Source organism: Siniperca chuatsi, linkage group LG2 (genome assembly GCF_020085105.1).
Source record: "Siniperca chuatsi isolate FFG_IHB_CAS linkage group LG2, ASM2008510v1, whole genome shotgun sequence".
Classification (NCBI taxonomy): domain Eukaryota; kingdom Metazoa; phylum Chordata; class Actinopteri; order Centrarchiformes; family Sinipercidae; genus Siniperca; species Siniperca chuatsi.
In genome coordinates, this window is record NC_058043.1 from 23,762,413 (window position 1) to 23,778,872 (window position 16,460).

The 16,460-nt window shown below is 40.5% G+C and overlaps 2 protein-coding genes across 2 annotated transcripts; one reads left to right on the plus strand and one right to left on the minus strand.

The window, feature by feature from the left end:
• Positions 1 to 268: 268 nt before the first annotated feature.
• Positions 269 to 14,314, plus strand: zgc:64106 (uncharacterized protein LOC393348 homolog). The gene is made up of 6 exons (XM_044176031.1): positions 269 to 567; positions 9,432 to 9,671; positions 10,366 to 10,455; positions 10,611 to 10,799; positions 11,447 to 11,556; positions 13,570 to 14,314. The coding sequence occupies exons 1-6, from the start codon at positions 411 to 413 to the stop codon at positions 13,747 to 13,749; spliced, it is 966 nt and encodes a 321-aa protein (XP_044031966.1). The 5' UTR covers positions 269 to 410; the 3' UTR covers positions 13,750 to 14,314.
• mlnl (motilin-like) lies at positions 14,248 to 16,046 on the minus strand. Its single transcript, XM_044176037.1, has 5 exons — positions 15,869 to 16,046; positions 15,237 to 15,367; positions 14,829 to 14,930; positions 14,573 to 14,678; positions 14,248 to 14,378 (listed from the first exon to the last, which is right to left on the minus strand). The coding sequence occupies exons 2-5, from the start codon at positions 15,354 to 15,356 to the stop codon at positions 14,371 to 14,373; spliced, it is 336 nt and encodes a 111-aa protein (XP_044031972.1). The 5' UTR covers positions 15,357 to 15,367; positions 15,869 to 16,046; the 3' UTR covers positions 14,248 to 14,370.
• Positions 16,047 to 16,460: the final 414 nt, after the last annotated feature.

Genomic DNA, 16,460 nt, shown 5'->3' on the forward strand with positions numbered 1-16,460 from the left:
CATTTTGCTGATAATAATACTTACATACTTGAACCTAAGTAAGGTTTTGAATGCAGGACTTTTACTTAATACCACTTTCACAGTGTGGTATTAGTACTTTTACTTAAGTAAATGATCTGGATACTCCTTCCACCACTGATGAATCACAGTGAGCTGTGTTTTCTATTTTCAGTGATTTCAAAAGTTTATAGAGCGCAACGAAGAACATTAAAACCAGATGTTTTCATGACAGCACAACCCCTCTGCCAATATGAGATCGTGTCACTGCCTTAATACTTAACGAGCGAGAGTACTACTGTGGACGTTTTTAGGCACACCTACTTTAAACAGAATAAGAAGTTGGCACATGCTGGTCAGCTGCTCTCAGATTAATTTCTTACTTCTTGCTGGAAGACAGCTCAGACAGTGAAATGATTTGGTTAGATATACTTTGTCACCCGGTCTGGGCTATTTCCACGGCGCTGCTGGCCATCGTTGTGCGCATACAGAGGAAAGGATGCTGGGATCCGCAAGCCTGCACCGTGCGGCTGAAAGGGAAGACTGCCATAGTGACAGGAGCCAATACAGGTGCGTTGAATTTAACCTGTTTCATTCCTAAGTGCAAGAGAGTAATACGGGGCTTTATTGTTTATTAATGGTAGGCTAAGAGGAATAAAGTTGGCTTTTTGATCTTGCTTGGGTGTTTAAATTGATTTTATGTGGTAGTCATACGAGCTTACTAAAAGGCCACTTCACTGATCCACGTTTAACACCCAAGCGTTTCCTTGAATAACAATACTCAAATCTATGTGTTTTTCCTCTTAATTTACCGTTGCTGCTGTTCTTGGCTGGGTCTCCCTTGTAAAAGAGATCCTTGATCTCAGTGAGACGAACCTGGTTAAATAGAGGCTAAATAAAACAGGAAATGCCATTACCTAGAAAGATTTGCTGACTTTTGACCATGGCTGTAAGGTCTTAACATACAGTATTGATTATATCCGTTGTATGTGTTTCCCTTTTCTTAAACAGAATTTACACTTTAAAAAAATAATGCTACTTCTTGTTTTGTTCTTAATATAACCAAACAGATGTAAGGTGCATGCATCATGACATTCCTCATAATGGCTGTGAATGTTTGAGCTGAACATTTTGTTTTATGATATGAGTATGACCTACTTGAGGACAAGATGTTCTATTCTGTTTGCAGGCTAGAGAAAAAGAAAGTAAAGAGAGAGACAGAAATGTAGACCAAAGAGAAATCTTATCTGTTACTGGATGGATTTCATAGGTTTTAGAATTGTTTTGTCAGCAAGAACTAACTGATCATTAACAAAATGTCAACAAATAGACAGAATAGAAGTTCCTGAATATCACTGAATCGAGGATCAGCAGATTATCTGTGAATCTACTGACCACTCCTTCCTGATTACAGCAACTCTGAATCACCTCCTGAGTGGAGTCAGACTAGTTTCCAACTGCTTGCAAAATGGTCACTATTACTAATACATCATTTTCACCTCACTCACCATTTTGTCTCCCCTCACATATACAATTAACAGATGCTGGAAAGTAGATGCATTCTCATTTTTGTGCAAATCTCTCTCCCAAGCATTTGTTACATTTTTACTAAATCTATGCTATTGATTTTCCCCCTTTTTATTATGATGTATATACAACATATACAGTGGGTCTGTATATTTGTACTAAATTCAAAGTTGTATTTATTGTGAAATGGTGTTTTTCACTGTGAGGTTTGTAAGATTAGACTGCATGTACAGGGTATAAGCCTAGTTGCTGCTGTATTGTCACACCCATTGTGGAGCCACAGCTCTTTCCCCTTAATTAGTCTTAATTATTAACAATCAGGATGAGAATTTCCTCTGAACTCTCAATTGAACATTTTGTACCCTCGTTCCTTCTATCTAATATTAACTTATAATATTTACTTCCAAAGAGCAGAGGCATTAAAAACAGCAAAAAGACGAAAGTACACAACAGCAACTAGTGGGGCGCTCTCTGCCAAGGCCAATAGTCCAGTCTTCTATGATATGCAAATCTGCTAGTGCAACCACTAGATACTGTATGTCTGGATATATTTCCAAAATTGTTAGAATTACAGTATGTCAAAATATGGTTGTGCCTAGCTGAAGCCTCGTCATCTCAGCCATGCATTTATAATGTACTTTGCGCAGGTCGGAAAATCCGTAATTCCAGATTAATCCGGAAAAATCACATCCCTGATTGCTTATTTCTTACATATCTGCTGCATTTGTTTCTTCAGTGATGTTTGAGTTGGCAAACTCAAACTCGAGACTTACAAACTTAAAAGAATTTGTGTATCTGCCCCGTGATTCGGATCCGCTCCAAAAGTTTTGGCCCAAGAAGAGGTCATTGATGGAGGGGCTTTCCAGAGATTTTCACAGTTTTAATTTCTATGACTTATTATTTATTCACTTATCTACAGTATGTCTTATACAACCCTTGTTGTAAAAACAAGGGTAACACAATGTAGTCACAAAATTGTAATCATTGAGTAGCTTCAGTATAGTTCTGCAGCAAACTTTAAAGTTACCTCAAACACTTTGCAGAACTAAGCAGCTTGAAAGGAAGTGTGAGTGAAATCTTTCTTGACTGGTATGGTATGATATCCTGCTTGTGTTGCTGAAAAATTATTTTTCCGAAATCTCTGCCTTAGTTTGTCTTCAGTTTTCCTAAATTAAACAAGATGAGACCGGACCACGGCAGTAGCAATTTGATCACATACGTGAAACCAAGTCGCATATTGATTCAACCGTTTTAGAATGAAAGCTACTCCAATGTATTTATTTATGTATTTACCAGATTTTCCAGCCTAAGCCCAAACAACATTCCTTATCTCATGTTGACCAGTTCAGTTCAAATGCATTGTAGAAGAAATTCCAGACAGTTTCAACATTCTTTCCCCATTTAAAATTAACCAAGCGATAAAGAAAACGTTTTCCAAACATTGTTTCCTGTTTACTTTTTAATCAGCTGCCTTCTTCCTTCCCTGTTGTTTTGTGCCATGCCAATCCTTTACACTCTCACCAAGCAATCATACCACTGCTTGGGAAGGCATGAGGACACGTACCATGAACTCTGCATCAGCATGATGACTGATCATTGATCAGAAACTCTTCAACAGTTTTCATGTTGACTATGACGTGAACAGGGGTGTTAACCAATACCATAAAAATTCTGCTATGTTTTCTACTATCGGTTCCTCTCCATACCATTATTTCTGCTGCTTAAGACTATTACCTTACCAAATTCACCCAGACAATCCTCAGTCATGTAAACCTAGAAATGGACTGATGCTCTTTCATTTGTACATTAAAGGTTTGCCAACAAAAACTAGATCTGAATCTTTTGGCCTCTTGGACCTAAAATCAACATGACAGTGTCCACCTGAATCACATTCAAAACCAAGGACATCAGTGATTGTGACATAGCTATTCGTGGTTTTAAACTGCATTGTACTTATCTCCAAGTTATGAATCTGACAGCTGTTTAACATTAAGTGAGAAACAGCAATTACTTCCAAATTGGATCTTTTCTACATGTCCATCTGGCTCGTGTGGTCCCTCTGCATACAGTAAAGGTGCAGATTGCACTAAACTTAAAGCTGCGTCAATTGTTTTGGGGGGTTTTACCATTAATATATATATATTTTTTTTTTTTTTTTTTTTTTAAAGGTGCCCTGTGAAGTTCTCTTGTAAACAAACAAAACAAACACAACAAAATAGTTGTGTATATTCAGTGTTTCTCACCAAAACACACTGTGTATCCTTCTGCTCTAACAAATGCGTTGAATGCATTTCCTTCCTCATATAACATTTGCAAAGCCATTTTTAAAAGGCAGAATAATTAGGATTTTCTTAAAAAACAATGTATAGACTCATACAAAAATAATCCCTCTCGATCATCACTTAAGATCCACTAGTGTGGGTGCTTATTTGTGCTTTAGTACGTAACCGCCGTGAAACAATCAGAAAATAACGTTTTATTTCTCTGATTCACTGCTTTGTTCTCGCCAACATCGCTCCCTCTCTTCATTCATTCTCTAGCTCGCTCTCTCTCTGTCTCGCCTGTTGAGACGGGAAGGAGAGGCCAACTTTGAATCGTGTATCTGCAAACAGCAACCGAAAAATCCTACTTATTCTGCCTTTCAGTATTTAAATCCAGCATTGTTTACATCCATGTTCACTAACTTGCAGTCTTCTCTTCTGCAGGGCTGATGAGGGAAAGTGGAAACAGGTGAGAGAGTGGGCAGAGTAGGCCAGGTAACTGCAGAGTAGATGAGGGAAGTAAGAACAGGTGTGTAATTGGGTGTGGCAGTTAGGTGATGGAGAAAGGAGGGAAAGTCCAAGGGCATCTGGTGAGAATGACAATGTTTGAGGAAGAGGGGATGTGGTGGTGGGGGGGACAAGGCCTTTCTCATTTCTCAGTTTGTACTTTCCTAACGAAATGAGATATCCTTGCTTCGGAGCCATCATTTTAAAGCTACAAATAAATACGATGTGTGGCACAGCTTCATCATCTGCCCATTATTTTGTTATAGCCTACCGCTGTATTTTATGATCTCTGTCAGATGATCATAACAGTGTTCATGACACTATATATTTACTTTTAATTCAATTCACAACATGGCATAATGTGACAAGAATGGATGTCATATTTTTTCTTTTATTTAACGCACAAACACACATACAGTATATAACCTTTAATTAGTTTATTGTGTGAAGCACTAATGTTTGTATGAAAAGTTATATACAAATAAAGTGACATACAGTATATTATCTATATATGTGTATATATATATATATATATATGTGTGTGTATATATGTATGTATATATGTGTTTATATGTATATGTGTATATATGTATATATATATAGATAGATAGATATAGATATATAGATTCTTCTCATATATATATATATATATATATATATATATATATTTCACATTATATTATTTATATTATATTTCAAATCCCCCTCGGGGTGCATTGAGCAATGACCATCATCCAGTGTGGGTCCTTAGGCAAGACCCTTCACGCTACTGCAATGATGACAATGAAAGATATGAGTTGCCGGCTCAGACGTCGCCCGGCCAAACGAGGTCTGCGTCAGGTGCTGGGGAACCAGAGCACCGTGATGAAAAATGGGCAACTGGAACATGACGGAGATGGGCGAGATGCGATAACAAGGCTCTGTTGGAATGCTATTACTCCAGTAACCCTAGTCAAAGGGGTTACATGCAAAGCATGTGGGATAAATGGTTACCTCAAAACCCACAATCAAGGCTTACAGCGAAGCAACTAGTAGCTCAGTGTTCCAACATCCACAAACGGCAACTGCTATCACAACTTGAGATTGACGAGATACAACACAAATGCTACGGCAAGGGAGAGCCAGGACAACAGGTCAGAGATTGGGTACAAAGCCCAACAAGTGCAATCACGCTGAACGAGGCAGCAACTGACCTGAAAGATAAGATCATGGCAAGAATGAATGCAAGGCAACCCCGACGCCAATTACAACAGCTAAGTGAAGTACCATCAGAAAGTCTCCTAGAAGATGTGAATGCACCATTGAGTGCAATGCCTACCACAACCATCACCTAGACCAATAAGCTGATATACACCTTAGCAGCAGTGATCCTCGAGATGCTTACCACAGGCAAATGGAAACCTCGAAGAGGTAACAAGGAAAACAGCAACTGCCAAATACCTCCAACGAGTAAGGCAAGTCAGTCATCACACCAGACAAGACCCAAGGTGAAGGCTGTGCAAAGAGGCCCCTGAGACAATCCAGCACATAACTGCAGGGTGTAAGATGCTGGCAGGGAAAGCATACATGGAGCGCCATAACCAAGAGCTGGTATAGTGTACAGGAACATCTGCACTGAGTGTGGACTGGAAACCCCGAGGTCAAAGTGGGAAACACCTCCAAAGGTGGTAGAGAATGACTGAGCCAAGATCCTGTGGGACTTCCAGATCCAGACTGACAGAATGGTAATGGCGAACCAACCAGACATCGTGGTGGTTGACAAACAGCAGAGGAAAGCCGTTGTGGTTGACGTGGCAATACGAAGTGATGGCAACATCAGGAGAAAGGAACATGAGAAACTAGAGAAATACCAAGGGCTCAGAGAAGAGCTGGAGAAGGCCTGGAAGGTAAAGGCGACAGTGGTGCCCGTGGTCATCGGAGCACTCGGGGCAGTGACCCCCAAACTGGAGGAGTGGCTACAGCAGATCCCTGGAAGAACACCAGACATCTCAGTCCAGAAAAGTGCAGTACTAGGAACAGCAAGATACTGCGCAGAACCCTCAAGCTCCCAGACCTCTGGTAGTGGACCCGAGCTCGAAGGATGAGACCACCCGCAGAGGGTGAAGGATGAAGTTTTTTTTGTTGTTTTTTTTAGATACATATAGGGGCTGTGCCTTCAGTGTGTGAGTGTGTGTGAATGATTAATTAGTTTCTTTGAACTGATGAGTAGTTAGCATCTGCCAAAGTCTTTTTTGCTTAGGAAGGTTCCTTACTGAGTGAAATGACCAGAAAGTATGTTTAAGTGGCAGCCAAGATAAGAGCTTTTTCTAAATGCTATGGAAAGGTGCATCAATGCTTCCTTTCCTATCTCCTTTAGCATAGGATACACTGGACCATCCTTGCGGCGGCAACATTTAAGGCGACGCACTATTCGGCTGTTTATGTAAAGCAGACTCGCAGCAGAAAGAGAGGGAGCGCATGAATATGGACAGAAGTGTGAACGTGATATAAAAATCTTTGAAGCCTAATGTTACTCTTCTCTGGTTTATCAGTGAAGTGTAGGCTATGAACTACACTGCAGATTGGAGTCTATGTTAACAGTGGCAGACAGATATATCCGTGTTATATACACTCGTCTTCTCTATGAAACATCTGTATTGTCACTGCGCTGCATTATTATGAACTATGATGAACTGCTCGTGGGTCATATTTTTCGCCCGCATCCATGCGTTGTCTCTCCCTCTTCATCTCCTTACAGTTCTCGTGCATTAGTTCCGTGTTGTTGACTGTGTTGTTGCTGTGACATACAGTATGTTGGTGTTCAAGTTCGCTGTCTGCTGTAGTGTAAAACGTTCTCACATTGTTGTTAAAAACTATTAGATATAAGTTATTCTGGCAATTCAAATGAATGTTTAAGCACCATTTAATATGATGTCATTAGACTGACCTTCTCTCAGTACCCCCAACTGTGACTGACTTCCAGCATCCCCGCCTGGGTTCCTTTTTATCTCCATTCCAGCCTTGTTAATGAAGTAATATTTTTCCACACATGTAGTCATTTAGTCTTCCCTCCTCTTTTGTGTCTTTTGTTTGGCGAAGTAACCTTTTTAAATGTGCATGTGGCACCTGTTCACCTCATTGATAAATTAAGTCATTTGAATTTGTTTATAAACCCCTAGACTTTATAATAGCTCCTGTGTTAATATTAGCTTTGGGTACATTGGCAAGGATACATGAAATTACTTTTTTAGTTATTTTAGATTACTAATGCTAATATTAGAGCTAGCCTTAGCTAACATAGCTATTGTTAGCCTAGTCATCATAGCCAGTTTTACTAATCCATGACTCCTGACCAGCAGCATATACATATATACACTGTCAATAAAGGCAGAAAAAATATATATTTACAGTAGAACTTTTGATGTTTTGACTGGATTTGGTGTGACAGCTGTGACAGTGGCCTACCACTTTCAAGTGGCACCTGCCGTAGGAGGGGGTCGCTCTGCAGATCAACTGAATCCCAGGCTGAAGGCTAACATCCAACAAGAGTGCTGTCAGCACTCTGCCAAACGCTGCCAACGCGTCTCCGAGTGGGGGATGTGTGGAGATGTTATCATCCTGTCGCCTGTTGATAGAGAGAGAGTGAGACAGCCGACTCAAGCCAAGTTGCCACGTGGGACCAACAGTGCCTGAAAATGTCCGAGCTCTTGGGAGCTCCACAAGAAGGAGGAAATCAGCTGACCAAGCTGCCACGTGGGACCCAGCAGCCCACACAGGAGAATCAACCTGCGTCTCCCTTCCAGTGCAACGTGTCCCCTGCCCATCTGAAACACCAGGTGAAACCGTACTTTTCCTGTGATATTTGGGGTTGATGCTACAAATGACCAACCTAATTTAGCATTAGGTCACGAGTAGGATCTCCCTTCAATATAATCATGATATGGAATAGTAAAGTATTTCACAAATGCTTCCCAAACCCTCTCAGCCGATGAACGTTGTATTTCATTCACTCCTTTATTTGGCAACGTTATAAACTGGTCCTCATGTACTTAATTGTTCGTGACTGTATTCATAACACTATTCATGGCCTTTTAATTCATTTACCCATTCATTTGTGTGTCCATGTGTGTGTGTCGTTAGTAGCGATAGTAATAAATGTTTTACGTGTAAAGTCGTTGCTTTTTGTTTTCTGTAACTTACTTTCAGTCACTTTAGTGAGTTCAGGTTCATTTGTGTTTTATCTCTTGACTGATCACCAAGCTAAACTTTAACTACATGTAAATGGTTAACGGTGTTAGGATTTCACGATCTAAGGAACCCAAAAGCAGGACACAGCAAGAGGGAGATGTGCCGGTGATCAGCAGCTGGAGGGAAAACCAGAGCGCCCCGTCCAGACCAGTACACACACACACACACACACACACACACACACACACACACCGAGAGACAAACAGAGCACTGACAAGGAACACAGGGAGAGGAGAGCTACAATAGAGCACACAAGGATATGAGGAGAGATGTGGCTAACCATGACAAACTGCTATTGTTTCCCTATGTATTTTTACTACATATTTTGGTGGAGAATGTTAATTAAACTGCTGCTGTTTCTCTACACGTATTTATTACAAGTGACAAGGATGAGAACCTTCACTTCCCACAAGCAAACATGGCCAGTTGTGTCAGCTAGAAACCCAAACCTGGTAACGCTACCTGGGATCGAATCCTGGCTTTCAGCAGTGATGGATGGGAACTGGTTCCAGACCACTGAATCATTTCCCATATCAAACACCAAACCGAGATTTAAAGAGATTTAAAACCAGGACGTTCTTGTTTTGAGGCCTGGCCTACTGTGCTGTGCTAAATTTTCTTAGCCAGCGTAGACAGACACATAGGCAGACAGACTGACAGGTAGTAACCAACCCTACCTTCTGTTCAGTACCACAAACCTCAACATGGGGTTGTTGCAAGTTATTAGTCATTCTGGTTTACTGTAACACGTTCAGTTCAAACTTTTCAAACATTCAGTATGTCAGTATTTGCTGTCTTCAATGCATTTGTATTTTCCCTGTTTCAAAAAGTCACGTTGATACCTATCTGCTGTGTGGACATTTTTGTTATCAAATAGGACAAACTAATTTTTGCACTCTTCCACTCTGCCAGGGATCGGAAAGTTCATTGCCCTGGACTTTGCACGTCGAGGGGCCCGTGTTATCCTGGCCTGTCGAAGCGAGGCCCGGGGGACAGCAGCACTTAAAGAAATCAAGGAGAAAACAGGAAACTCTGATGTCCACCTGCGTCTGGTGGACGTGTCATCTCTGGACTCTGTCAGGGAATTTGCTAAGGGGATTCTTGAGGAAGAGAAAGCTCTCCACATCCTCGTCAACAATGCCGGAGTATCAGGTGATACGTACGACAGCAGAAATTGAATCATTTGTTTTGAAGCTGCACTGGGCAGTTTTATATTTTGGGGACCACATATATCAACAAGAGTTAACTGAATTTTGCATAAAGCAATACCACAAACGATATGTTAATTAATTGCTATAGGATTTGTACTCACTCTGAAACTTGTCTCTCCCTGGACATTTCAGTTTCTTTATACCAAAATGTCAAATGTCACAAAAAAAAATCTTGGCTTGTTTGGCTTCTTATGAGCTAGTAAATCAGTGACAGAAAGTATTATGAAAGAATGATGAAACATTTAAAAAAAAAAACAACACCCAATCTGCATTCCCCATCTGCCACACATCTGGAAGCAAAAAACAAGACATGCCTCCACGGTCTCTGAACCTGTAACCAAAAATGGAGAAAAGAGTTTGACGTACTGACACCCAGCGCTGTTTATTGGACTCCAATAAGTGACGCCAATAAACACTCCAAAACTAAAACTAAATAACCTGTGACGCATCATCAGAAAAAATAAGCCCTGATGACATCAACAAAGAGTTTATGGCATTATGTCAGTGTGAAGTACTCATAAGTATAGAAATACAAATGTGTTTATTTTGTGCATATTTATGTGTACATTTGTATATCTAATCAAATTTGTAAAATCCAATTGAGAATCACATTTATTTTTAAATTCTACTATCAGGTTTACCCAGACAGATTACAAAAGATGGGTTGGAAGTTTCTTTTGCCACCAACCACCTGGGACCATTTCTTCTCACCAAGCTGTTGCTGGGTAAGACTCTGCGGTCTCTCTTTAATACAGCAGGTATATTGTGGATATGAAACAATGATTACACGTCGTATGTCATGACACACTAAATATTTCTTTATTTCATTTTCTCTCTCTCCTTCTCATCTCTCACTCTGCATGTCTCTGTTTCATTCCAGACCTGATTAAGCGTTCAGCTCCAGCGCGTATTGTCACCCTCAGCTCAGTCAACCATAAGAAAGGTCGAGTGGACTTCTCTCATTTTCATGGCGAGAACCTCACTTATTACATGGACACAGTCTACAACCACACTAAGCTGCACAATATCATCTGTACCAATGAGCTAGCACGCAGGCTACAAGGGACAGGTAGGTTATAATCAAGATTCTTATGATTATCACCCATTATATAGTAGTATACACAGTACACAGTATAGTTAATGAATGATCTTTCCTATTGAATAAGTGCTGCAGAAAATGTACAGTATATGACAATGCAAATGAGAAGCAATGACTATGGATGGATAATGATCTTAATATTTCCATTAAGATTAAAATGCACATTTTAAAATGCTTTGCTACCAGCAATGTAGATCAGTAAACGAGACATCTTGGCTCCTCTTTTGAGAAAAAAACAACAAGTAAGGCTCCCTTTGGTCATCATCAGTCATTTTATGTACGGACGGTTGTAACATTATGCTCATATCTCTGCTCCTTTAGCACCACTGATTACTAAACACTATCTGTGATTTGTTTAATGAATTTCAGTTGCCAAGAACAAGTTTGCTCACAGATGAATGCAATCTGGGATTCTAGCTTTTAGCAAAGCATTGCAGCTGAAACTGATTACCCCCTTTCGAGTCATTTGAAAAGATAAGAAAAAACAATCTACAGAGGAATGTCTGCATTCAAAGACATGTTGCTGAGACTGGCCTCGCTCACAGTTTCTCTCTGTTTCCATCTGTGCTCTGAATGTATGTGTCCGTATGTGCCTTTATGTGTTTATGTACATGTAGGTGTCACCGCAAACTCTGTCCACCCTGGTATTGTCATGACAGAAGTGTTGAGACACTATCCATTTATGATTCGTTGGGTTTTCAACCTCATTGGATTTTTCTTTTTCAAGGTGAGTACAGCTGTGATGTGCTTCATGTGCAAACCAGATCACTAGCTAGAAAACCCAGATCAACAAGTTTAAGCACATTACCACATGTTTCACAGGTCAACAGTGGTGGGAAATTTAGGAATGTTTTGTTCTTCCAATGAGGCTTTGTCCGAGACTTCCAGTTAACCAAATGCAGCACAGCCAGTCTGCACTAGGAATGCCAGTATTTTTGTTGTTGTTTTGGTCTTGGTTTTGGCTCTGTTCTACATTAGCACGTTAGATTTAGAATCAAGAGAGCACATTCAAAATGTTGCTAATAATCCCTCATTGCACAGGAAAACTGTGTGTGCACAACTACAGTAAGCATGGTAGGTCAAAGTTGAACTAAGAAGTTCAAGAAGGTATTTTGTTTTTTCTTCCAAATAAGTTTGGCTTTGTTTAAAAAGTTGTCTTGAGTGTCTGGCTGCTTGTGTTTCTTGCCCCATCACACTTTCTGTGATGTTTCCATGTCCCAGTTCTGAGTGATGAACTTCAAGTCAATCAAACACAAATAAGAGCTAAGTTGTAATAAACCAGCAGTGTTGTAGTCAAGACCACCTAAACCGAGACCAAGTCATGACCAAGATCAGAGTGTATGGAGACCGACACAAGACCAAGACATTGAGGGGTTGAGACCAAGTCAAGACCAAGCAAAAACCTAACTAGGAACAACAATTTGTCACCACATGCCCTGTCCTCTTAATTACCCACAAAGCTAACACTGCATTAGCTAGCATTACATCCCTCAATACACATTAACTAAATTAGGTAGCTAGCGAACCTAGCTAGATGGCAAATAGCTGGCAAGCAACTGAAATTCGCATCCTGATACATACAGTATATACATACCGGCTTTTATTTGCTTCAATCACTGAACTCAACTTGACTATATTTGGGACAGGCCTTTAATTTCTTTCACACAAACCTCTTGCTCAGCAAAGATGGGAAATACTATCAAATTGTTTATTTAAACCAGAATGAATATTACTATAAAAATTAGGCTATCGAATAACATATCAATTACAAATCATTCATTTGATCTAGTTCTGATCCACAGAGAGAGAGAGAGAGAGAGAGAGAGAGAGAGAGAGAGAGAGAGAGACCCATATCAAAATACTGGTAGCCTACCTTTCAAAGGATGAAAGCCGAAGGTTACCGTAGTTATTTCAACTTGGATTAATTTTTATAAAAAAATCTTTGATTCTTTTGATCAGTGGACCCTTATGGACTAAAGGAATATAAATAATTGAGGAATGGACATGGAGGAATTGTTTACCAAGCCAGTAAATCTGAATGAATTATACATTGGTGCTTTGGAGTGTGTGAGGGGTGGGGATGAGTCACAGCCATTAATTGTAACAAAAATTTCAAATTAGAAATGAGTCAAGTTACTGGTTGCATTTGAAGCAGGAAGTTTTACACCCAATCACAGTAATGATGATAACAAATAAATCAGAAAATGCACAGGCAATTTTGTGACATCCCCGCAGTTGTGGTCTTGACCAGTTTTGAAATAAAATCCAGAGTCCTCTTTGTCTGAGACAGAGACAAGACCGAGTAAAAATGTGGTTGATTCCAAGACAAGACCTTAAAAGAAGAGACCGAGACCTTCAAGATCTCAAGTACTACAACACCAACCGGAACTATCCTTTAACCTCTTAGTCATTGTTTCATTTCATATGATAACTGCTGCAGTACAGAGCAAATGCAACAAAAATCAACAAAGATCTATCACCAGTTTTTTTTGTGACAGTTCTGTTTCAACCAACAACACCAATCAACACTTGACCTAGCACTTACCCATCTGATGTGCAACTACGATATGTATCTGCATGGGGCAGATTATGCTGAACAACTGGTTATACTAGACAGACATCTCAGGCAGAGATTTCATGAATTTCCTGATTGCAGATTTGCACCTGCCGAGATATTTATCTGTAACTTTTGCTGACTACTCTCACATTTCTTCTTCACCATCCATTGTCTCCCTCTCAGTCTCCAGAAGAGGGTGCAGTCAGCTCAATCTATTGTGCAGTAGCAGAAGAAATGGAGGGGATAACTGGGAAGTATTTTGACAGCGACTGCTCCCTGGTTCTCCCCGCCCCTTTAGCTCGAGACACTGCCCTGGCGGTCAAGGACTTTGAGATCAGCGAGAGACTGACATCAAAGCTCTGAAACAACTATCAGGCAAATGGAGGCTTGATAACAGAAAATGGGGTCAAATTCCACCCTCTTACTGCACTTCTTGAGTGAACAATTCTGACATAATGTGTCTTTAAAATCATCAGGGGATGTTTCTGAATACTTTTTTGTAGGTAATTTGAAAGGACATGAACTGACGTGTTTTTTAAGGATGCACAAATGAAGCATGTATATGAATATAATATATAATATACTATAAAAATTTTCCTTGCATTGGCATTAATGACAGGCCAAATATGGTTAATCGCCTTAATACTAAAAAGTAATTTTCATGTCAGCATTGATGTTGTCTGAGTTTTTGTCATTCATGAAAATGGTGAATGGTGTTCTCTTCTTTATAAGAACTGTGACTGTGACTTTAATTCAGGTATGTGAATGAGTGAAATGAAAGAGTTTCCTGAGAGAGATGCTGACACCATGTGGCCAATTCAAGCTGAGATGCTTCTTCAGAAATGACAACAGAAACTCCAATACGTGACACAATCACTTCCCTTTATTGACTGATTCATTAAAACATAATAAAACATTTGAGCATTCACTGCTTTTTGAAGAATTTGTACAGCGTCCATCCCCTCCCTCGAGTCTTTGGCCTCGCTATTTGGCTGCAGAGACAGATAGTGATAGAACAATAAGGTTACCAAAGAGGTCTTTAATCACAGCACTATCACTTGAAAGTATGTGTCTACTAATCATCTTTGGATAATAAAATAAGATACAAGGTCATATTGTGGGTCTGCTGAAAAGCTTTTAAAAAAAATGTGTCTCACTACATCTTCCACCACTCAAATACTTGTACCTTTCTGACGTTCCTCCACTATTTCATGGATGATCTCCTTGAGCACCGGCGCCACATGATCCAGCTGTTTAGGTGAAAGACGGACAGCAATCTCCACTGTTTTATCCTGGAAACATAAAAGAAGTGTTAATGGCTTGTACTTCATGACACAATTCTTTGCTGAAAACAGCGATGATATTGGGGATGAAGGTGGTGTGTGTGTGTGTGTGTGTGTGTGTGTGTGTGTGTGTGTGTGTGTGTGTGTGCGCATGCTCACAGGATTTCCACCACGTTCAGCCTGAGGTAGCTGTTGGACTGTGACCTCATCAAACTGACCATCCTCCGATCGAGGTTCCATGTCCTTTCTACCTTCACGCTCCTGCAGCACAGGCACACAACCACAAAACACACATATTTACACAAAAATGAAAAACTACTGTAATACAGAAGGGACTACAACCTCTAGTCATTCTTTCATTGTACACAATGTAGCCACAATGCCTATATTCATCCCTTATCAGTTAACTTCCTGAGCCACAGACAGTTTATCAGCTTCTTATACTGATTTGGCAATGCGAGCAACCTCCACTTGAGGTTCAAAAAGATCATTCAAACTAAAACACCAAATTAAATTGTCACTCAGCCCTATTTCTGCACACCGTCCAATCCAATACAAGCTGCTTACCTTCATCAGCATCATCTCCTTTGGGCTGAAGAAGGTGATGTGTCCCTCTGTCCTCTCAGCCAGCAGCATCACCAGGCACACCAGCACCAAGCAACCAGCCACTGCTCCACGCATGCTCATTCTGCTGTGTCCTGGACACATACACATAGACACACGCATATACACAAACTGTACATAGGCATACACACAGAACAGTAGGTTCATGCGAGCGTACAGTACAGTCAATGATTCCACATGACCAGGGGTAAGTGGCATTGAGGCCAGGCCACTCACAGAATTTTTTAGCAGCGGGAAAGAGAGGCGATAGTCAAAAGTTGGAATGTGTGCGTGGGGGGGGGGCAGAAACAATAAGTACAGTTTAGAGGAAGAAGGACACAGGGAAAGAGATAGGGAAAGAGAGAGGCAGGAGGAGGCGGGGGAAGTAACAAACAACAAACTGTTCCACTGAAAAGCAAGATAAAAGGCCGGAGAGGACCAGCCATACTTACAACAGCAAGACAGCTCTGTACACAAATGTAAGAGAATGAAGACAGGACATCAAAGAGGAGAAAGACAAGAGTAACAGAGAGCGAGGGAAAGCCCGAGAGACAGAGGGAGAGACAGAGAAGCAGAAGAAGCCATATGTTACTCACGTCAGCCTTAGTCAGTCGCTTAAGGAAGTGTGCTTTAAGATGAGCAGCTCCACCAGTCTGAGCGTCAGCTTGTCCCAGTCAGCCTTTATATCAAGCCCTCTCCTGATGCCTATGATTTTACTGTCCTCCCTCACATCCGCTCCTCAACAGGCTCCTTCAAGCACTCTCCTCCACGCTCCTGGAAACACACATATTACCCTGGAATCTGGCTTTTTATTAGGGCTGTAATGCTGCCTTTGACAAGATTAACAACATGACACATTGGTGAGCAGCCCTGTGGTGTTTGTGTGAGTTACAGGATGCGTATGTTCTACCACATTCTGAATAAGTTTGATGTGATGGTGTGTAGTGAATTATTTGAAGAATTGGATGAGCCCTCGTAAAACACAAAGAAATCATTACTCACTCTCATTTATTCATACTCATTTTATCACACATGACAGCAAACAAATGATTTTTGCAGTCATTTAACCTTCAAACACCTGAGGAAGAAGATAAAACTAACTCATTCATAACTCATTTTAAAATAGACTACTGCTAACTGAGAAGCAAAAGTTCAGTCTGTATGTGACTTTCATTTGGGTCAGCGAGT

What these genes read in the sequence shown, in the direction of transcription:
- zgc:64106 (XM_044176031.1), top strand. Translation starts at nt 411, where the DNA reads ATGATTTGGTTAGATATACTTTGTCACCCGGTCTGGGCTATTTCCACG. An exon ending in TCTCACCAAGCTGTTGCTGG is followed by an intron (nt 10,456 to 10,610) that starts GTAAGACTCTGC and finishes GTTTCATTCCAG; the next exon opens with ACCTGATTAAGCGTTCAGCT. An exon ending in TTGGATTTTTCTTTTTCAAG is followed by an intron (nt 11,557 to 13,569) that starts GTGAGTACAGCT and finishes TCTCCCTCTCAG; the next exon opens with TCTCCAGAAGAGGGTGCAGT.
- mlnl (XM_044176037.1), bottom strand. Translation starts at nt 15,356, where the DNA reads ATGAGCATGCGTGGAGCAGTGGCTGGTTGCTTGGTGCTGGTGTGCCTG. An exon ending in AGGAGATGATGCTGATGAAG is followed by an intron (nt 14,931 to 15,236) that starts GTAAGCAGCTTG and finishes CCTGTGCTGCAG; the next exon opens with GAGCGTGAAGGTAGAAAGGA. An exon ending in CTGAACGTGGTGGAAATCCT is followed by an intron (nt 14,679 to 14,828) that starts GTGAGCATGCGC and finishes TTATGTTTCCAG; the next exon opens with GATAAAACAGTGGAGATTGC.